Source organism: Macaca nemestrina, chromosome 20, assembly GCF_043159975.1.
Source record: "Macaca nemestrina isolate mMacNem1 chromosome 20, mMacNem.hap1, whole genome shotgun sequence".
Taxonomy (NCBI): domain Eukaryota; kingdom Metazoa; phylum Chordata; class Mammalia; order Primates; family Cercopithecidae; genus Macaca; species Macaca nemestrina.
In genome coordinates this window covers 49,505,783-49,528,735 of record NC_092144.1, presented here as the reverse complement: position 1 = coordinate 49,528,735, position 22,953 = coordinate 49,505,783, and the positions used below count along the sequence as shown (strand labels likewise).

At 50.8% G+C, this 22,953-nt stretch overlaps 1 protein-coding gene across 13 annotated transcripts in view; it reads left to right on the top strand.

The window, feature by feature from the left end:
* Positions 1-22,953, top strand: part of C20H19orf47 (chromosome 20 C19orf47 homolog) — a 54,709-nt gene that overhangs the window by 13,726 nt on the left and 18,030 nt on the right. For 7 of the 13 annotated variants that reach the window (XM_011764747.2, XM_011764752.3, XM_011764755.3 and 4 more), the window contains 5 exons: positions 1,580-1,658; positions 7,529-7,666; positions 9,614-9,766; positions 11,401-11,471; positions 13,093-14,385. In XM_011764747.2, the coding sequence (XP_011763049.1) occupies positions 1,580-1,658; positions 7,529-7,666; positions 9,614-9,766; positions 11,401-11,471; positions 13,093-13,587 (936 nt within the window). In that variant the 3' untranslated portion in view covers positions 13,588-14,385. Of the gene's footprint in view, positions 1-1,579; positions 1,659-7,528; positions 7,667-9,613; positions 9,767-11,400; positions 11,472-13,092; positions 14,386-22,953 lie in introns of those variants that run through there. The other 6 variants (XM_071086842.1, XM_071086843.1, XM_011764749.3 and 3 more) reach the window with 5 other exon arrangements.

Below are 22,953 nucleotides of genomic sequence, written 5' to 3'. Positions count from 1 at the left end.
AAGTACTAGCACAGTGGAAACTGCCTGTATTCGGGTCCCTCTATAATAACTTATTGCTGCTTCACATCTTCTTTGTGATAATTATTATCTCCAGGATAGCAGCTTCCTATGTGGGACCCAGATGGCAGCCTGGCTCACAACCTGGATGTTCCAGTCTTGACCTCTCCACTTATAGTGACCCTTCCTGGATCTCTTTGAAATGGGCTTTTCACACAGCCCTGTTGCTAGTGTGGCTGTGGCCACCTACCAGATAGTATATGTGGCCCTGAGCACCAGACCTGGAGTGTTGGACTCATTAAATGATTAATATAATAACTAACACTTACCAAGTACTTGTGTGGCCTGCCAGGCACTGTCTCCTTCCCTCCCTCCCTCCCTCCCTCCCTCCCTCCTTTCCTTCCTTCCTTCCTTCCTTCCTTCCTTCCTTCCTTCCTTCCTTCCTTCCTTCCTTCCTTCCTTCCTTCCTTCCTTTCCTTCCTTCCTTCTTTTCTCCCTTCCTCCCTTCTTTCTTCCCTCCCTCCCTTCCTCCCTTCCTCCCTCCCTCCCTTCCTTCCTCCCTCCCTCCCTTCCTTCCTCCCTCCCTTCCTTCACTTGTTTATTATTTATTTTTGAGACAGGGTCTCACTCCATTGCCCAGGCTGGAGTGCAGTGGCACGATCTTGGCTCACTGCAACCTCTGCCTCCCAGGTTCAAGTGATTCTCCCATCTCAGCCTCCTGAGTACCTGGGATTATAGGCGTGTGCCCCTGCGCCTGGCCTCTTTATTTTATTTTTTTTATTGAGACAGAATCCCACCGTGTTGCCTAGGCTGGAGTGTAGTGGTGCTGTCTTGGCTCACTGCAGCCTTCACCTCCTGAGTTCAAGAGATTCTTGTACCTCAGCCACCTGAGTGATTGGGATTACAGGCATGCGCCACCATGCCTAGCTCTTTTTTATAATTTTAGTAAAGATGGGGTTTTGCCATGTTGCCCAGGCTGGTCTTGAACTCCTGGCCTCAGGTGATCCGCCTCCCCCAGCCTCCTAAAACGTTGGGATTACAGGTGTGAGCCACCATACCTGGCCATCTTTCATCTATTTTTGAGACAGGGTCTCAGTCGTCTGTCACCTAGGCTAGAGTGCAGTGGTACAATCACAGCTTACTGCAGCCTCAAACTCCTGGGCTCAAGTGATCCTACCACCTTAGGCCCTGAATAGCTGGGACTACAGGTGCGTGACACCATGCTTGGCTAATTTTTTAATTTTTCTAGAGATAAGGGTCTCACTATTGGCCAGGCTGGTCTCAAACTCCTGACCTCAGGTGATCTACCCACCTTGGCCTCCCGAAGTGCTGGGATTACAGGTGTGAATCACCACACCTGGCCTATTTTTTCAATGACTGTGATAGTTTTGCAGTGTACTGGTCAGATATTTTATAGAGTGTCCCTCAGTTTGGAGGTGTCTGATGCTTTCTTATGGTTAGGAGTAAAATGTGTTAGAATCTTCTCTAGCAGTCAGGTATTGATCCTCGTGGTGTTGCTTAGATCTCTAGGTCCATGCATGATTCTTCTGTGGTGACCCAGGTGCCTGTTCTTTTTTTATAGGACATGTGCAAAGCTGCCACTGAGTCAGTGCCCTGCAGCCCCAGCCCCCTTGCAGGCGAGATTCGCCGTGGCACTAGTGGTGAGTCCTAACCATTCAGGCCTCTTTTCCTTGATTCTTTTACCCTGTCAGTGAAGGGGACACATCTGGCCGTCCCATCCCTGCCCATAATTTGCAAAGGTAGAAACAAAGCCATTGGAGGCACTCTTACTCTTCTCTTAGGGGAAAAAATAAACTGGGTAGTGAATGGGTATACACACAGTCAATTGTCATCCGTAGTCGTTAAGTTCTGTAAAGTCAACGTGTACACTTAGTGAATTCTTAGCTCCTAGACGAAATACAGAGCAGTGGAGAATCCATTGCTCCTGTGGAAAATACTAGGTTAGGTTCCTGCAAGCCCGTAGTCAAATATATAGCTTTATTTTATGTGTGTCTCCTTTTAAAGGCACTGTAGTTAATATATCATGTTGATTTCAGTAACCGGGAACTTATAGCCAGCAACACTGTAACTCATTCCTGCATGATGCTTATCTCACACACACATTTTTTTTGATCAGGTACATCATACCCTTCTTGCATTTAGGAACCCAGACAGCACTTCAATACTATTTTTTGAGGGCCATTTTATTGATTGATTGATTGAGATGGAGTCTCTGTTGCCCAGGCTGGAGTACAGTGGCATGATCTCGGCTCACTGCAACTTCCGCCTCCTGGGTTCAAGCAATTGTCTTGCCTCAGTCTCTCTAGTAACTGTGATTACAGGCGCCCACCACCACGCCTGGCTAATTTTATTTTTAGTAGAGACAGGGTTTCGCTATGTTGGCTAGGCTGGTCTCAAACCCCTGACTTCAAGTGATCTGCCTGCCTTGGCCTCCCAAAGTGCTGGGATTATAGGCGTAAGCCACTGCTCCTGTCCAGGGGGCTCTTTTAAACAGCAAAAATCACCAATAAAAATGTGAAAAATGTTCACATTCATGACATCAAGTAGACTGGGCAAAGGACACTTGTTTATAGAGCGGGGCGTGAAACAAGCGGGTGACAATGCCTTCTTTGTCCTCATTTGGGAACATGTCTGGAGCAACTCAAAATGTTCCCTGTGTGTGTCTGTGAATGACAGTGAAAGCACTGCCTGTATTGATTTTGGGGTTACAAATGCATTTGAATGAGTAGGCAAATTTGCAAATATGGAATCTATGAATGATGAGTATCGACTGTATTTATTTTTTTATTCTTTATTTTTTTTGAGATGGAGTCTCACTCTGTTGCCCAGGCTGGAGTACAGTGGCGCGACATCGACTCACTGCAACCTCTGCCTCCCGGGTTTAAGCAATTCTCCTCCCTCAGCCTCCTGAGTAGCTGGGATCTGCCACCACGCCCGGCTAATTTTTGTATTTTTGGTAGAGACAGAATTTCACCCTGTTGGCCAGGCTGGTCTTAAACACCTCAGGTGATCCACTCACCTCAGCCCCCTAAAGTGCTGGCCTTATAGACGTGAGCCACCACTGTACCTGACCTTTTTTTTTTTTTTTCTTGAGACAGAGTCTTGCTGTGTTGCTTACGTTGGAGTGCTATGGCACCCTCAGCTCACTGCAAACTCTGCCTCCCAGGTTCAAGTGATTCTTGTGCCTCAGTCACCCAAGTATCTGGGATTACACGTGTGTGCCACCATGCCCAGCCAATTTTTATATTTTTAGTAGAGACAGGGTTTTGCCACATTTGCCAGGCTAGTCTTGAACTCTTGATTTCAAACGATCCACCTGCCTCAGCCTTCCAAAGTGCAGGCATGAGCCACTGCACCTGGCTATTTTTGGTTTTTAAAAGCCATATGATACCATATATATATATTTTTTTTTTGAGATGGAGTTTTCCTTTTGTTGCTCAGGCTGGAGTGCAATGGCGTGATCTTGGCTCACTGCAACCTCCACCTCCTGGGTTCAAGCGACTCTCCTGCCTCAGCCTCCTGAGTTGCTGGCATTACAGGTGCCTGTCACCATGCCCAGCCAATTTTTGTTATTTTTAGTAGAGATGAGGTTTTGCCATGTTGACCAGGCTGGTCTTGAACTCTTGACCGTAGGTGATCCACTCAGCTTGGCCCCTCAAAGTGTTGGGATTACAGCTGTTAGCCACTGTACCCGGCCGATACATTTCTTAAAAATAAACTTTTAAATGTTAATATACACATTAGCTTCCCTTTGCTGATAAATAAGCCGCCCAAAACTGTACTTCAAAACACAGACATATATTTTCATTTTTTGAGATGGGAGTCTTGCTGTGTTGCCCAGGCTGGAGTGCAGTGGTGCAGTCATAGCTCACTGTAGCCTCAAAGTCCTGGACTCAAGTGATCCTCCCGCCTCAGACTCCTGAATAGCTGGGATTACACGCACAAGCCACCATGCCTTGCTAAAACATGAGTGTTTATTTCTCATGATTTTATGGGTTGTCTGGTCAGTTCTGCTCTAGGCCAGCTCAGCTGATTTTAATGGTCACCTGGCAGCTAGGTTGAAGCCAGGTTGATGGCCGTATTCACATATCTGATGGTTGTCCTGATGTTATCTGGGCCCAGAGGGTGACTTGGCTACGTGTCCATAATCATCTAGCTGGCTAGCCTGGGCTTGTTCACAGTGGTGGTTGCAGGGTTCCTAAAAGCAGCAAAAGAGGGCTAGCCCCAGTGTACAAAGCACCTCTTAAGCCACTGCTTGCACAACATTTATTCTCGTCCTGTTGGCCAAAGCAAGTTACATGGAGAAGTCCAGAGTCATTGTGGGCAGGGCTTACCCAAAGATGTGGATGTAAAGAGGCTGAGCAAATTAGGGTTCGTTTCTGCAACGCTCCCCCATAACATACATTCAGAAAAGGGTTCAATCATAATAGTACAGTGGGTACCTTTCACAGATGGGACACTCATGTAGCCAGCACCCACATCCAGCAACAGAAACATGACCAGCCTGCCAGAATCCTCCTGGACCCTCTCCCAGCCACCACATCGTCTCCAGGGTACCCACTACCCTGATTGCTAACAGCACACATTAGTTTTACCAGTCTTTCAAATCTTTATAAGTGAAATTTTCAACTGGATATGGTGGCCCATGCCTTTAATCCCAGCGCTTTGGGAGGCCCAGATGGGAAGATCATATGAAGCTAGGCGTTTGAGACCAGCCTGGGCAACATAGTGAGACCCTGTCTCTACAAAAATTAGTAAATTAGCTGTGGGAGGCCTGGGAGGCTGAGGTGGGAGGATTGCTTGAGCCCAGGACTTTGAGGCTGCAGTGAGTTATGATGGCAACAATGTACTCCATCATCCTGGGCCACGGAGTGAAACCCTGTCTCAAAAAAAAAGAGGGCCGGGCGCGGTGGCTCACGCCTGTAATCCTAGCACTTTGGGAGGCCGAGGCGGGTGGATCAGAGGTCGGGAGATGGAGACAATCCTGGCTAACATGGTGAAACCCCGTCTCTACTAAAAATACACAAAAAAATTAGTTGGGTGTGGTGGCGGGCGCCTGTAATCCCAGCTACTCGGGAGGCTGAGGCAGGAGAATGACGTGAACCCAGGAGGCGGAGCTTGCAGTGAGCAGAGATCGTGCCACTGCACTCCAGACAGGGGCAACAGAGCCAGACTCCGTCTAAAAAAAAAAAAAAACGAGAGAAAATAAATGAAAACAAGTAAATGAGAAGGGGAAACAGGCAAAGAAGGAAAGGGATGGGAAGAATGCTCCAAAAACAACATTCCTGAGATCACTTTTACACACTTTAGAACATCGAATGTGTGTCTGTCAGGAAGGGGAAAGAGAACAGTTCTTTGTACTCTGATATCCTGACTGCAACTCAAATGCAACAGAGTAAAGACAGAGTTGGTTGCTTAACCGCCACCCAAATGGGGCTTGCCTGTCATGACAATAAAGTATCACATTCCTGACATCTTTTCAGCTGCACATTTCCCTCTGGGTACAGCACGAGAGGCAGGGCCCTCTTAACAGCTTGCTTTTTATAGCAGAAAATCCTGCTCTTACTGCACTCAGCTAGGTGAAGAGTGTTGTGAATGGAGGCTCTCACAGGACAGATTCTGCATAGCCAGAGAGTTTGCAGCCACTAGACATAAAGCCTCCCATCCAACCTGAGAGATGTCTGAAGAAGCACTGGGATATATCATTAACAGAGGAGAAAGAACAGGCCTGAAAACCAAGAATTGGCCGGTGCAGTCGCTCACGCCTATAATCCCAGCGCTTTGGGAGGCTGAGGCGGGCAGATGATGAGGTCGGAAGATCGAGACCATCCTGGCTAACACAGTGAAACCCCATCTCTACTAAAAATACAAAAAATTAGCCGGGCGTGGTGGCGGGCACCTGTAGTCCCAGCTATTCAGGAGACTGAGGCAGGAGAGTGCTGTGAACCCGGGAGGTGGAGCTTGCAGTGAGCTGAGATTGCGCCACTGCACTCCAGCTTGGGCCACAGGGTGAGACTCCGTCTCAAACAACAACAACAACAAAAAACCACCAAGAATTTCTTCCTGCAGAGAGGGAGGAGGTCTGATAGGGAAGGATCTGTCCTGGGACTTCTGGGTTCCAACAACATCCTGATGCCTGACCTGGGTGATGGGTACTTGGGGGTCATGTTTTGTTAAATGGTCTGTTATGGTTTAATGTAGTTTTCTTTCTTTCTTTTTTTTGTTTTCCTCCTTTTTTTGAGACTGGGTTTCTCTCTGTTGCCCAGGCTGGAGTACAGTGGTACGATCACAGCTCACTGCAGCCTTGACCTCCTGGGCTCAAGTGATCCTCTTACCTCAGCCTCCTGAGTAGCTGGGACTACAGGCACATGCCACTGCGCCTGGCTAATTTTTTTGTATTTTTGGTAGAGACGGGATTTTGCCATGTTGCCCAGGCTGGTCTTGAACTGGGTTCAAGTGATCCACCCTCCTCGGCCTCCCAAAGTACAGGGATTACAGGCATGCGCCCTTGTGCCTGTCCTCAGAAACCACTTTAGGCACTGGGATACAGCAGTAAACAGACACGGCCTCCTCGTGGAGCTTGCGTTCTTGTGAGTGAGTTTACCAGTAAACAAATAGAGTTTAATGTCAAGCAGTTGTAAGGGCTGTGAAGAAAATGAAAGTGGGTAAGGGTGATACAGGTTGAGGAGGTGCTGTTTTTTTTTTTTGTTTTTTTTTTTTGAGACGGAGTCTCACTCTGTCCCCCTTGCTGGAGTGCAGTGGCCGGATCTCAGCTCACTGCAAGCTCCGCCTCCCGGGTTCAGGCCATTCTCCTGCCTCAGCCTCCCGAGTAGGTGGGACTACAGGCGCCCGCCACCTCGCCCGGCTAGTTTTTTTGTATTTTTTAGTAGAGACGGGGTTTCACTGTGTTAGCCAGGATGGTCTCGATCTCCTGACCTCGTGATCCACCTGTCTCGGCCTCCCAAAGTGCTGGGATTACAGGCTTGAGCCACCGCGCCCAGCCGAGGAGGTGCTGTTTTTAATGGGGTGGTCAGGGAAGTTTTCTCTAGGAGTTGCCATCAGAGAGGAGGCCTGAATGATGAGACGCAGCAATCCTGCTGTGCTCGGGGAACTGCATGCCAGGCAGAAGGAACAGCATGGTCCCTGAGGAGGCGCCTGCTTGCTGGGTGAGGAAGATCCTGGAGACCAGCATAGCTGAAGCAGCTCTGCGAGAGGCGAAGTGAACTCAGCACGAGGCTGGGTGACTGATGGATGCAGTGTGATGGGAACTAGTGTGGTCTAGAGCCTCAGGAAAGACTCCCAGAGTAGGGAGGGATGGGCTAGTTCCTGGGGAGATGCAGCCCACCCTGCCCCCAAGCATCCCCATCACGAGGACTGTGCAGCCACAGGTGACACCTGCTGACCTCATTCAGTCCCAAGCCTCACCTTGTCCATCCTGATCCTGAGACTGCTGGATTGAGGCCTGTCTTCCAGGCCCCAACCCCACTGGACTCTCCTTTTCTCCCCACAGCTGCCTCCCGAATGATTACCAACAGCCTGAACCATGACTCCCCGCCCAGCACACCCCCCAGGCGCCCAGACACCAGCACCTCCAAGATCTCGGTCACCGTGTCCAACAAGATGGCAGCAAAGAGTGCCAAGGCCACTGGTGAGGGAACACAGGCAGATAGTAGGAGGAGCTGGAGGGGAACATGGGTTGGTAGGAGGTGCTGGGGGTCATGCTTCCAATATTGTAAAGTGCTTTGAAGGCCACAAGGTATACAAAGCATTTGAACCTGAATCACCTCTGTAAACTTGGTCAAGTTGCCATACATCTGTGGGCCTCACTTTCTACATCTGTAGCATGGGGGGTGGCGATACCCCACCCAGGAGGATGGACAGAAGCACCTGAGTTGATATGTTGAGGCATGTGTGCATTGCCTTCTCACTCAGGGGTTCAGGATTTGTGAACAAGTATTCACCGAGCCCCCAGCTTGTGCCCAGCTCTGTGCTTGATGCCTGGGGTCAAAGGTAAAGAACCTCTTGCCGCCTCTTAGCAGCCAAGGGATCCTTGAAAACCCTTCAGTTTGATCCTGTAACTCCCTGGGCTGTAATTCTCTGGGGCTCCCCATTATTCCAGTAATAAAGGGCATCTTCCCCACGCGGTCTGTAGGGCCCTGCATCATGTGGATTTAGCTCTTGCATCGCCCCACTTCGCATGCCCACTTGCTCCGCTTCAGCCTCCTTCCCATCATGGGGCCTTTACCCCTGGTGACCCCTTGGCCTGAGCACTCTCCCTTCCCAGACTGCTCCATGTTGGCCTCTGTCCTCCTCCAGGTCTCAGCTTGAGAGCTGGGAATGGGCCTGCAGTCCCTGGGCTCCCAGGCCTTTCCATCCACCATGCTTTTATGCCTTTGCTGGACCCATCCCCACAGCAATGACTTCATGGTGTCATAAGGCAAATGTAGAAATTGAGGCCCAGGGCACTTCATGTTTCTGACATCCACTACCATCACGTCCCGTGCACTTCCATCACAAAATCTCCCCTTTGTCCTGCAGGTTTGGAAATGCCTCACCCTCTTCTGGCCTTTGATTTGTGTGCCATGAGCAAAAAAGTTAAAATCAGGCTGGGTGTGATGGCTCACGCCTGCAATCCCAGCACTGTGAGAGGCTGAGGCAGGAGGATCCCTTGAGCCCAGGAACTCAAGACCAACCTGCACAAGATGACAAAACCCTGTCTCTACATTAAAAAAAAAAAAAAAAAAAAAAAAAAAATTGGCCGGGCGTGGTGGCTCACACCTGTAATCCTAGAACTTTGGAAGGCCGAGGCAGGTGCATCACCTGAGGTTGGGAGTTTGAGAGCAGGCTGACCAATGTGGTGAAACCCCATGTCTACCAAAAATACAGCAATTAGCTGGGTGTGGTGGTGCATGCCTGTAATCCCAGCTACTTGGGAGGCTGAGGCAGGAGAATCAAACTTAGGAGGTAGAGGTTGTAGTGAGCTGATACCGTGCCATTGCACTCCAGACTGGGCAACAAGAACGAAAACTCGGTCTTTAAAAAAAAAAAAAAAAAAAAAAAAAAAGTTAAAATCAGTGTAACAAAGTATTGCAAAGATGGTGAGCCCGGGAGCAATTGGCTCTTTTAACCCTTAACACGTTTGGGGGGGATTCATTTTTTAAATTGAGGTGTAACTTATGCACAATCCACCACTCATAAGTGTACACACAGCTCAAGTGCTTGTTGAAAAGTGAGTGCAGCCATAAAACACTGCCTGCTTGGAGCTCTAGAACCTTTCCACCACCCAGCAGGTTCCCCATCCGAGGGGACGTGGGCTGGGCTGGGCCAGGAACCTGCTTGGAACAGGGACAGAGCCACAGAAAGCCTGGGAGGCCTGCCACAGCCTGGGGACCTGGGGATTCTGAGCACCTTCTGTGACCTCATGTTGCGCAGACCTGAGTTTCTCAGTGGTTCGGTCAGTGGTGATGTGGGTGGTTGGGAAGATAAGGGATTCCAGTCGTGAATGTGTGGAGATAAAGGATACCTAGTGTCCAGCCTCCATCCTGAGAGAACGTTTTGTCTCAAAGAGTGCGATACCCCTGCTTTATTCCCCCAGCAGCCCTGGCCTGCCAGGAGGAGGAGAGCCTGGCTGTTCCTGCCAAGCGGCGCCGGGTCACTGCTGAGATGGAGGGGAAGTACGTCATCAACATGCCCAAAGGCACCACACCCCGTACCCGTAAGATCCTGGAGCAGCAGCAGGCTGCAAAAGGTACTGGCCCATCAGGGGCACACTTCCCGGTGGGGACCATGTCCCTCCCTCTGCATCACACAGGGCCCATCATATCTTACAGTGGCTGAGAAGCAGGCTTTAACGGGGATGCAGGAGCCATAGGCCAAGGGAACAGTGATGGTGGCCACAGAGGAGGGAAACACATCACTTCTGCCCTCTGATCCTGCAGTTAGTGTAGCTGGTCTCCTTGGCACCTCTTCCCTAAGGGGCAGGAGCAAGGATGGAGTGATAGCCTGCTGTAAAATGAGTGGCTGTGCTTGGCCAAGGGCAGTTATCCCAAAGTGGCACCATTACTATGAGCCAGAGGAGACGAGTGGAGATACAGTCCAAAGCTAGGCCTTGGATAGTAACACAATAGTATTTGTGTTTAAAATGTAAGTATTGTTTTACAACTTTTTTGTTTTTTTTTTTTGAAACGCAGTCTTGATGTTACCCAGGCTGGAGTGCAGTGGCACAATCTCGGCTCACTGCAACTTCCGCTTCCTGGATTCAAGCGATTCTCCTGCCTCAATCTCCCAAGAAGCTGGGATTACAGGTGTGCGCCACCACGCCTGGCTAATTTTTATATTTTTAGTAGAGATGGGGTTTCATCATGTTAGCCAGGCTGGTCTCAAACTCCTGATCTCAGGTGATCCACCTGCCTCGGCCTCCCAAAGTGCTGGAATTACAGGCGTGAGCCACTGTGCCTGGACTTAACTTTTCTTTTCTTTCTTTTTTTTTTTTTTTTTTTGAGACAGAGTCTTGCTCTGTTGCCTGGGCTGGAGTGCTGTGGTACGAACATGGCTCACCGCAGCCTCGACCTCCTGGATTCCTACCTTACCTCCCCAGTAGCAGGGACTATAGATGTGGGTCACCATTCCCAGCTAATTTTTAAATTCTGGTTTGTAACTCTTAGGCTCATGCGATCTGCCCAGCACTGCCTCCCACCGTGTTGGGATTACAGACATAAGCCACCACTCCTGGCCTGTTCTATAACTTTTTTGTTCATACATATATATTTAGAGATGGGGTCTCGCTATATTACCCAGGTTGTTCTCAAACTCCTGGGCTCAGGTGATCCACCTGCCTCAGCCTCCCAAATGGATTACAGGTGCACCTTGCTACGCCTGGCCCATGTTCTATAACTTTTTTGTTGAGATCTTCTCATATTAATGCAGGTAGATCTTCTTCATTCTTTTTTTAATGGTTGTTTATTATTTCCAGAATATTTATATACCATAATTTAGTAACCATTCTATTGATGGCTATTAGGTTATAATTTAGGGGAGGAGGCACTACTGCTCATCGGATTCTCTCAGAGGTCCCTGACCCCAAGAAGTGAAAGGAACATGCAGGGACTGAGAACTCTTCCCGTGCACATAAGTCATGAGCTAGTGCTGAGGTGTAGGGAATCTGCCAGTTGTAGCTGGTCTTTCCCACATTTGACTCGAGCCAGATAGGGCTGGGTGAAGGTCAGTGTGAGCCAACAGTGTAGACATAACACCCAACTCAGCACAGTCTGGCCCTGCCTATCCCAGAGCTATTGGTGTCTGGGCTGCCTTGGTATCTGTACAGAGCTCAGCCTAGGCCTGGCCCACCAGGGCCTCTCCCTGATGGCTTCACTTCCCTCCCAGGTCTCCACAGGACGTCTGTGTTTGACCGCCTCGGCGCCGAGACCAAGGCAGACACCACAACGGGGAGTAAAGTGAGTGGGGATGGGGGAGCGATCCTGGGCGTGCGAGCTCTTGTTTTCCCTGAGCAGTGCTCATGACTCTTGACACATCTCGACCTCACTCAGCCCAGGGCCGTCTAACCTTCCTTTCCAGCCTCAGTTCCTGGCTTTGCACTGGTGGCTTTCCCATCTGTCTTCTGCCCTGGCTTCTCTCTCAATTTCCAGCCCTGGGGGTCCAGTGACTCCTGGATGCCTCCCACCCACCATGTCCCCAACTGGTCCTAGCGTCTTTCCCCAAGTTAGTCCTCTCCTGGGCCCCCATCTGAGGGCTGCCTGCCCTCCCCATTGCAGTCTGTCAGTGGGTCTGATGACTCTACTGTTCTCTCCCTCCTCTGCCACCTCTCCCTGTCCGGATAGGACGGTAGCCTCCTGAACGGTCTTGCACAGCTACCATGGACCCCAGCCCCCTGTCCCCACAGCAGCAGTGTGTGCGGCCCACAGGACAGGGCCTGTCCCCCAACTGGAAGGCCTGCAGAGGCTTTTCACTGTGCCCATGATGCAGCCTGCACTTCCTGCCACGGCCTGCAGTTCCACAGGCCCCAGGCATGGTGTGTAGTTGAGAGTACACCCTGAAGCCCCCAGGGGCCTGACTGCGTGGCTTTGGCCATGTCACTTAGGTCCTTTGTACTTCAGCCTCCTCATCTGTATAGACCCACCTCCAAGGACGGCTGCAGGGTTAAGATCATCCCTGCATGGCACTGGGCTGTGCGGTGCCTGTTGGTGAACTATTGCAGAGCTCCCCAGCTGTGTTTCCTGTCCTGCTCCACAGGGTGCAGCAACTCTGGCTTGCTCACTTCCAAGAATCTTACCATGAGGAGAATGGGAACACTCGGGATCATGTGGCTGGAAGTTCCAGCCCTATGAAGAGCTGGGCACATAGTGAGTGCTCAATACATAGGATTATGCTTCCTGCCTTCAGGGCAAAGCATATGCTCTTTTTTTTGCTAATTCATCTTGGAGGGCCTGGCTTCAAAGTTGGTGCCTCAGGGAAAGTTCCTCTGGACTGATGAGGAGCCACCCCTGTCTTCTGCCCTCCAGCTCTCCTTCTCCATCTAGAAGGCGTTACTGTTGTTCTTGCAGAATTATTTGTGTCATTTCTGATGCCAAGCCTGTCTTCCCCACTGGATTGTGAGCCCCATGAGGGCAGAGCTGAGGCTGTCTTGGTCATCACTGTGTCCCTAGCACTGCCGGCCTAGGACCAGGTACAATATAGAGTTGGGACTCAAAATACCTGTGGAGTGAATGACCAGATTAGTCTCTCCACTCCACTCACGCCCACCTACTGACCTTGCAAATGACCTTCCCTTTGTGCGGCATTCCCTTCCTCTTCCCTCTTGATTAGACCCACTTCCAGCTCAGATGTGCCCCTCTCAGGGAGCCCTCCCTGAACTTCTAGGAAGGTCAGGTACTTCCTCTGGGCTCCTCCAGTCCCCTGGACTCCCCACTTCGTGGCTCTCGCCACTATCTGGGGTGTCAGTGATGGGTGTTTCTCCCAACTGTGAGTCCCAGGAGGCCAGGCACAGAGGAAGCAGCTCTCCATGAATGTGTGTTGAGTGACTCAGTGACTCATTCATCCTGTCTCTGACCTCCGCAGCCCACAGGAGTCTTCAGCCGCCTGGGGGCCACCCCAGAAACGGACGAAGATCTGGCTTGGGACAGCGACAATGACAGCAGCAGCTCTGTCTTGCAGTATGCCGGGGTCCTGAAGAAGCTAGGACGGGGCCCAGCCAAGGCCAGTCCCCAGCCAGCACTGACTGTCAAAGCCAAGGCCACGAGCTCAGCGACAACGGCCGCTGCCCCGACACTGCGGCGCCTGGCGCTTTCCTCACGGTCCGGGCTCGAGAGGAAGCCGGAGTCCTTGTCTAAAGTCAGCATCATCAAGAGACTGGGCGCAGCTACCCTTGTGCCCGAGGCCCAGGACAGCCAGGTCACCAGCACCAAGAGTAAGTCCTCAGCTGAAGTCAAGGTCACCATTAAGAGGACTCTGGTGGGGCCCCGGGGGAGCAGCTCCAGCGAGGGCCTTGGTGCCCAGATGGACCACGCAGGCACTGTAAGCGTGTTCAAAAGACTGGGCCGCAGGACCTTCTAGCCCATGTGTGGGCGGGGTGCAGGCAGCAGAGCCCGTGGGCATCTGCCCTGGCCGCCCCAGGCTCCTGGCTTCATCACGCCTCCCACCAGCTCCTGGATGACACAGCTTGTCTCCCTCGGGCTCTAGAGCTAGGCCCGAGCATTCGGGGGATCACCCCATTTCTCCTAGCCTGGGATGGTCGTCGCAGCTGGCCTGGCCCGCTCCAGGACTCCCCTTCTCTCATGTCCTCTTTGCTTTCTTCTCTGGCTGTGGCCTTGGCAGAACCCACTTTTCTACCTCTCCCAAGTGCCAGGGGGCCTCTTCCTCTCCTATATTCCCCTTCCTCCCCCGAGCACGGTCTGCTGCCTCAGACCCCAGCTTATCAGCCCTCCCTGTCCCCCTCAACTGAGTGGGTGTCACCTGGAGGGTCTCCCTTCCCCCACTCCCCACTGACCTCCCTCACTCCTCTGCGCCTCTGCTGTGACTTCTCTCTCTCCCTGTCTTCACTCTGTTCATTTCTCTTCTGTTTTCTGTCCCCGTGGCAAGGCCCGACTGTCCGCTGCGTCCTGCCCGACCCTCCTGTACCTCCGGCCTCCCAGCGGCCCCCTCGTCGGCGGTGGCGTCGAGCCTGTTGAGACTGTTAGCCGCCCTCCACTCCCAGGCCGGAGGGACCTCTCCAGACCCTGGGCTGCGGCCGAGGCGCATCCGTTTTCCTGCCCTGGGCGTCTTTGTCTCTGAAAGTCTATGGCGGGTGGTGGGCAAGGGGCACTGAGAAGGGAGGCCAGTGCCTAGAGTGAAGACAGCTGCTGTTTTAATATATTTTTGTGACTTTCAAATCATTTCCCCCCCTCCTTCAGGGTGAGTTGCAGGACTGTTTCACACTATGCGCAGTGTGGGCTGGGGGTGCTGGCAAAGGGTTGGGCTGTGTCTCTAAAGGTCAGGCTTCCTTCACACACGTGGCCCATATCCCTGCTGCAAGCCCTGAGTGGAGGGGAGTAATAGCCACGGTCACCATTCAGTTAGGCTGCCCCCACCCCCAATAAGCCGTAGTGGTTCTTTGTTCACTCTGTCCCCTCCCCCCATGAATTTCACCTGCCTCTGCCACTCTGCCTGTTGGCATCTTTCCAAATGATGGGCTCCATTTGTGAGACCACAAATTTCCACTGGTTTGGTCGCTCACCCCTCCCTGCTGCACAGCGCCCCTGAGCCAGGCCTGTCCTAGGAGCTGGTAGCAGGCAGTGAGCAGGGCCTCTCCAGGGATGGGGTGTAGGTAAAGCGGTGGTGCTGGCCAAGGAATCCGAGGAGTGGGAGAAAGTGGCCAGGGCCACTTCAGGGGTTGGGGACAGGAAGGCCTTTCAGAAGAGGTGACATGGAGGCTGAGCTGGGAATGTGGCTTCGTGAAGTTCAGGAGGAGAGCTTTCAGGCAGACGGACAGCCAGGAGCAGAGGTGCTGAGGTGGGAAAACGAACAGGAAGAAGGCTGATGGCTGTGAGTGAGGGCGGGTCCTACGTCCAGCACGAGGCAGAGGTGGGTGGGCAGGAGCTAGGTGGCTGGGGACGTCGTGACCAAGGAGGAGGAATGTGCACAGTGACCCAGGAGTGCTGGATCGGGAGGATTTGGAGCTGGGGTGTGCTGAGCTGAGTTTCGTTTAGGATCATCGCTCTGGCTTCTGCGAGGAGAAGGAACGGCTGGGAGGGCTGGGGCGGTTGCCACTGCAGCAGTCCGGGCAGGAAGCCAGGGCGGCTGTGCGAGGGCGTGGCAGTGGGAGCAGGGAGGAGGGCTGCTTGGGCTGCTTAGGGTGTGCTTTGGAGGAAGAGCTGTGGGATGTGCTGATGTGTTGGAAGTTGGGGCCAGAGAAGATGAGAATCACAGGGCCCGCCTAGATATTAGACCTGAGCATCTGGGGGAACAGCTGTTAACAGAGAAGGGGAGACAGGAGGAAGGAGCAGGTCAAGGAGGAGGGAGCTGTGTTCTGACCACATTGTGCCTTTTAAGGTCCACGCTGGGGCTCAGGGGGACACCTGGACTGGGGGTTCATGGCTGCTGACAGTGTGCAGGGTACAGCTGGAATCAAAGCCAAGGGCCTTGGTTGGGCGTAGTGGCTCATGCTTGTCATCCCAGGACTTTGGGAGCCCAAGGTGGGTGGATCACGAGGTCAGGAGTTCGAGACCAGCCTGGCCAAGATGGTGAAACCCCGTCTCTACTAAAAATACAAAAATTAACCAGGTGTGGTGGCAGATGCCTGTAATCCCAGCTGCTCAGGAGGCTGAGGCAGGAGAATCGCTTGAACCCGGGAGGCAGAAGTTGCAATGAGTTGAGATCGTGCCACTGCACTCTAGTCTAAGCAACAAGAACGAGACTCCATCTTAAAAAAAAAAAAAAAAAAAAGCCAAGGGCCTGGTAATACCAGCTGGAAAGGGAACATAGAGATTGGAGGGGACCCAGGATGGAATCTGGGGCCCTTTCCCTGTTTAGAGAACAGGATCTGACAAAAAGAGACAGCCTAGGAAAGGTCGGGGGTTGGAGGAGAACTAATGAGAGAGCAGGTAAAGATGAGACTAGATCTCATCCGTTTATTTTCGTTGTGGGAAAATATACATCTTGTGAAATTTACCATTTTTACCATTTTATTTTTATTGTTTATTTTTTTGAGATAGAGTTTTGCTGTTGTTGCCTACGCTAGAGTGCAATGGCGTGATCTTGGCTCACTGAAACCTCCACCTCCTCGGTTCAAGCGATTCACCTGCCTCAGCCTCTCTGGTAGCTGGGATTACAGGCGCCTGCCACCACTCCCAGCTAATTTTCGTATTTTTAGTAGATGGGGTTTCACCATGTTGGCCAGTCTGGTCTCAAACTCCTGACCTCAGGTGATCCACCCGCTTCAGCCTCCCAAAGTGCTGGGATTACAGGCGTGAGCCACCACGCCTGGCCCATTTTAACAATTTTAAACTGTACCGTTCAGTGGCATTAAGTACATTCACACTGTTGTGTACCCATTACCACCATCCATCTCCAGAACTTCTTTCATCTTCCCCAAATCCATTATTTTCAGTTTTTCAGTTATGTCATATTGGAGACCGACTGTGTGTCAGGCAGCGTCCCAGGTACTGGGGATGGGTTGTGAAGGGCCGGACTTCAGGATAAGGGACAGCTGTAGAGAGAGTGATAGACCCCTTTCCCTGTGGGGTCCCAGGCTAGACCCTCCTGAGACAGGCTGAGGCCTGACCTCAAAGGATGGCAAATACTGGCCCTCAGATTCCAGGGGCCACCCCTTCAGGTCACTGCCACCAGGAGGAGCTCACACATGCACACTTTCCCTGCTGAGCTTCAGCTTTCTTTGTTTCCTAATAATTTCCTCTGATTCCACTTCATGCATAATTTTAACAACGGCGCCAGGTGCGGTGGCTCAAGCCTGTAATCCCAGCACTTTGGGAGGCCGAGATGGGCGGATCACGAGGTCAGGAGATCGAGACCATCCTGGCTAACACGGCGAAACCCCGTCTCTACTGAAAAATACAAAAAACTAGCCGGGCGAGGTGGCGGGCGCCTATAGTCCCAGCTACTCAGGAGGCTGAGGCAGGAGAATGACGTAAACCCGGGAGGCGGAGCTTGCAGTGAGCTGAGATCCGGCCACTGCACTCCAGCCTGGGTGACAGAGCGAGACTCCGTCTCAAAAAAAAAAAAAAAAAAAAAAAAAAAAAAATTTAACAATGGCTGGGGTGAACTGGAAGAGTTCCAGTTGCTCAATTTAAGAGCCATGGTAATTTCTCAATGTGTAATAGGAACTGCAATGATATAAAAACATATATAGGTCATTTACCACATAGGGCTTAGCTGTGCCAGGGAGATTCTCTTATTGTTGTGCTTTACAGAGGCACGGAGAGGGGAGTTAACTGCTGAAGGCCTCACCCAGCCGGCGGGTGGCAGGACTGGATTTGACCCCAGGGAGCAGACTTCAGGATCCATGCCCCTTAATCCCTACCCTGTGCTGGCTTTTAAAATTTTTATTTTATTTTATATTTTATGGAGATGAGGTCTCGCTATGTACCCCATGCTGGTCTCGAACTCCTGGGCTCAAGTGATCCTCTCTCCCTGGCCTCCCAAAGTGCTGGGATTATAGGCATGAGCCACTGCTCCCAGCCACCTGTGCTGCCTTGATTGCAGATTTGAAGCATAGCCCTTTTGGAGAAGGGGCAGGACAGGGTCTTAAGACAGTGATTTTGGACCTAGAATGGTGACTCATGCCTGTAATCCTAGCACTTTGGGAGGCTGAGGCAGGCGGATCACTTGGAAGTCAGGAGTTCGGGACCAGCCTGGCCAACATGGCAAAACCCCATCTCTACTAAAAATACAAAAATTAATCGGTGTGTTGGTGTATGCTTGTAACCCCAGCTACTTGGGAGACTGAGACACGAGAATCACTTGAACACGGGAGGCAGAGGTTGCAGTGAGCAGAGATCACACCACTGCACTCCAGCCTGGGCAACAGAGTGAGACTGTCTCAAAAAAAAAAAAAAAAAAGACAGTGGATTTGGACTTTCTAGAGTTGTCCATGTGTAGAGTCCGCACCAACCCTATTGGCTTGTCCTAGAAAGCGTTTGCAGCTCAGATGATGCAGGCCTTGAGAGCCACATCCTTGTCCACCTCCCAGCTGCTCCGGAGTCACAGTGGCCCACCCGTTATACATTTGACTTGGCAGTTCTCCCACGCTCGCCCCAACAGCTGTGACCCACAGGGGTAGATTTTTTTCCCCCCGACTCTATTAAGCACTTTTTACTTTTAGTTTTTTAGGGACAGGGTCTTTCTGTGGTGCTCAGGCTGGTCTCAAACTCCTGGTCTGAAGTGATTCTTCCATCTCAGCCTCCAAAGTGTTGGGATTACAGGTATGAGCCACCATGCCCTGTCTGTTAGGCATTTTTGAGCATAAATAATACATTCACAGCCACGTTTGGTGGCTCATGCGTGTATTCCCAGCTACTTGTAAGGCTGAGGTGGAAGGATCCCTTGAGCCCGGGAGGTTGAGGCTGCAGTGAGCTGTGATTGCACCCCTGCACGCCACCTGGGCAACAGAGCAAGACTCTGTCTCAGGGAAAAAAAAAAAAAAGTAAGAATACATTCACATGGTTCAAAATGCAAAAGATACAAAAGTCTCTACAGTGAAAAGTATCTTCCCACCTCTCCTAGCCCCCTAGACCCTTCCTCAGAGGCTACCAACGTTACCAATTTCTTGTGTAATCTTTCCAGTGAAGTACACACACACATACACACACACAAACACACAACAGAACAGCATGTAGGACCCATGTACAAGCATACACGTGTCTTAGCAGTCTAATTTATTTAACCAGTTCCTGTTTGAAGGAAATTTAGGTTGTTTCCAACCTCGTGCTATTACAAGTAGTCCTAGAACGAACAACTTTCCTTACACATGGGATCAATTCAGGGGTGAATTTGAAGAACATATTATTACATTACATTATTTAAGTGCAAATACTGATAATGAGTCCATTGCAGATCTGAACTAGCCTCTCCTCCAAGATGATTGGCGTCCTTCAGGTGATTTATTTACACAGTGACCACCCCATTTCATAAAGGAAGTTGGACTCTTCCAGTTGGAGACTGCTGGGTCAGGGGATGCTGAGAGCTAACGTTGACTACCACCTGTGTGCCAGGAAGTGCTAAATCAACGCTTGGCCAAGTTGTTGGACTTGTTGAATCCTGAGGGCAACACTGTGAAAGGCAGGATCTTCCTATTCTTGTCCCATAAACAGATGAGGAAGGCCGGGCGCAGTGGCTCACACCTGTAATCCCAGCACTTTGGGAGGCCGAGGCAGGTGGATCACCTGAGGTCTGGAGTTCGAGACCAGCCTGACCAACATGGAGAAACCCCGTCTCTACTAAAAATACAAAATTAGCTGGGCCTGGTGGCACATGCCTGTAGTCCCAGCTACTAGGGAGGCTGAGGCAGGAGAATTGCTTGAACCTGGGAGGCGGAGGTTGCGGTGAGCCAAGATCGTGCCACTGCACTCCAGCCTGGGCAACAAGAGTGAAACTCCGCCCCAAAAACAAAAAAAACAATAAAAAACAAAAACAAAAAAACCACAGATGAGGAAATGGTGGTGCAGCGAGACCAGGGCTCATGCTGAATTGCAGAACCAGAGCTGCAGCAGCCCAGCAGAGTGATTCTGTGTGAATGGTCGTCCTGAGACAAGGCCACCTCTGGACACGTCCCTTCCTCTGGTAGCCCACATCAGTGGATACTAAAGCCAGATGCAAACTAGCAGTACCTGTGGCAGGTGGCCAAGGCCCGGGCCAGCCCCAGTAACCCTTTCTCCAGTGCCCAAGCCCCTGCTGCTGAGATGAGCCAAGAGTTGAGCTGCAGCCATCTCCACTCCTCCTTTGGGCATCTGACCTAACTTAGTTTGGTAAGTGCTGCAACTATAGACCCCACTTTGAAGGCCTGTCGGGGTCCTGGAGCAGAGGAGACATTTCTCTGCAAAATCAGGGCTAAATCTATCTCTCTCTCTCTCTTTTTTTTTTTTTTGTAATAGACTTTATTTTTAGAACAGCTTTATTCATTTATAGACAGGGTCTTGCCCTGTCACCCAGACTGGAGTGCAGTGGTATGATCCCAGCTCACTATAGCCTCCACCTACCAGGCTCAAGTGATCCTCTTGCCTCAGCCTCCTGAGTAGCTGGGGCTACAGGCACACGCCACCATGCTCGGCTAATTTTTTTAATTTAACTTTTTTGAGATGGAGTCTCACTTTCTCGCCCAGGCTGGAGTGCAGTGGGGTGATCTCAGCTCACTGCAACCTCTGTGTCCCGGGTTCAAGCGATTCTCCTGCCTCAGCCTCTTGAGTACCTGGGATTACAGGCACCTGCCACCACGCCTAGCTAATTTTTTAATTTTTAGTAGAAATGGGGTTTCACCGTGTTAACCAGGCTGGTCTCGAACTCCTGACCTCAGGTGATTCGCTCACCTCGGCCTCCCAAAGTACTGGGCTTACAGGTGTGAGCCACCGTGCCCGGCCAATTGTTTTTTTTTTTTACCTGTAGAGATGAGGTCTCACTATATTGCCCCAGCTGGTCTCAATATTCCTGAGCTCAAGCGATGTACTCACCTCAGCCTCCCAAAATGTTGGGATTACAGGCGTGAGCCACCGCACCTGGCCTTAGAGTAGTTTTAGAGTTGCAGAAAGAATTGAGAAGATAATGCAAAGAGCTGCCGTATACCCCACACTCAGTTACTCCTGAGTGGTACATTTGTCACAAATTAATGAAACTATATCGATCCATTAGTATTAATTAAAGTCTATAGTTTATTCAGGTTGCCTTAGTTTTACCTAATGTATTTTTTTTTTTTTTTTTTTGAGACGGAGTCTCGCTCTGTCGCCCAGGCTGGAGTGCAGTGGCCAGATCTCAGCTCACTGCAAGCTCCGCCTCCCGGGTTCATGCCATTCTCCTGCCTCAGCCTCCCAAGTAGCTGGGACTACAGGCGCCCGCCACCTCGCCCAGCTAGTTTTTTGTACTTTTTAGTAGAGACGGGGTTTCACCGTATTAACCAGGATGGTCTCGATCTCCTGACCTCATGATCCGCCCGTCTCGGCCTCCCAAAGTGCTGGGATTACAGGCTTGAGCCACCGCGCCCGGCCATACCTAAGGTATTTTACTGTTCCAGGATCTCATATAACATTATGTTGTCAAATTTGATAACATTCTAGCTCCAGACACTTATATCGACAAATAAGGAGTTGTCATGTCTCCTTAGGTTCCCCCTGGCTGGGGCAGTTGCTCAGACTTTCCTTGGTTTTGATGCCTACTTTGATAGTTTTGACAAGTTCTGGTCAGACATAGGATACCCCTCAGCTGGGATTTGTCTGATACTTTTCTCATGATTACAATGGAGTTATGTGTTTTCTGGAGGACGACCTCAAAGGGGAAGTGTCGTTTCATCACATATTGGGGTATACACTCTTCACATGATTAACCACTGTTTTTGTTCACCTTGATCACCTGTTTGTCAAGTTTCTCCACTTTGTAAAGCTACTCTTCTTTCTCCCTTTACACCTTGTGCTCTTTGGAAGGAATTCACTGCACAGCCCGCATGTGAGGAGTTGGGTGGTTTATGCTCCACCTCCTTGGGGGCAAGGAATTTACATAAATTACTTGAAATTCTTCTGCAAAGGAAATGTGTCTCTTCTCCTCATCTAGTAACTTATTCAGTCATTTATTTTTATGAGTTTGGCCTCAGGGATATTTACTTTGTACTTGAGGTTATCGTCCAATGTTACTTTCTTTGTTTTGTCACTCACATTAGTCTGACTTTGGCCATGGGGAGCTCTTTCACTTGGTTCCAGAGCCCCTTTGACTTGTTATACCCCCATTGTTTTTGTTTTCGTGTTTGAGACAGAGTTTCACTCTAGTTACCTAGGCTGGAGTGCAATGGAGCGATCTCGGCTGACCACAACCTCCGCTTCCTGGGTTCAAGTGATTCCCCTGCCTTAGCCTCCCGAGTAGCTGGAATTACACGTGCATGCAACCAAGCCTGGCTAATTTTTGTATTTTTAGTAGAGATGGGGTTTCATCATATTGTTCAGGCTAGTCTTGAACTCCTGACCTCAGTTGTTCTGCCTGCTTTGGCCTCCCAAAGTGCTGAGATTACAGGCGTGAACCACCGCACCCGGCCTTGTTTTTGCTTTTACTGTGTCCTTACTTCCAGGCTCTGGAGATGCTGCAGGCTCATCTTGTATATTCCCTGCCCCAGTCCTGGAGGCAACCATTTTTCCAAGGAGCCTGGTCCTTTTAATTGCAGAACAGTGGTGGAAACCAAGATCTAGGCATGCGATGTGTTTGTTTGCTACTGGAGCCTCCCTTCTTTTTTTTAATACTTTTTTTTTTTTTTTTTTTTTTTTGAGACGGAGTCTCGCTCTGTCGCCCAGGCTGGAGTGCAGTGGCCGGATCTCAGCTCACTGCAAGCTCCGCCTCCCGGGTTCACGCCATTCTCCTGCCTCAGCCTCCCGAGTAGCTGGGACTACAGGCGCCCACCACCTCGCCCGGCTAGTTTTTGTATTTTTTTAGTAGAGACGGGGTTTCACCGTGTTATCCAGGATGGTCTCGATCTCCCGACCTCGTGATCCGCCCGTCTCGGCCTCCCAAAGTGCTGGGATTACAGGCTTGAGCCACCGCGCCCGGCCTTTTTTTTTTTTTTTTTTTTTTTTGAGACAGTCTTACTCTGTTGCCCAGGCTGGAGTGCAGTGTTGTAATCTCGGCTCACTGCAGCCTCCGCCTCCTAGGTTTAAGTCATTCTCGTGCCTCAGCCTCCCAAGTAGCTGGGATTATAGAGACAGGGTCTTGCTCTATCACCGAGGCCAGATTGCAGAGGCA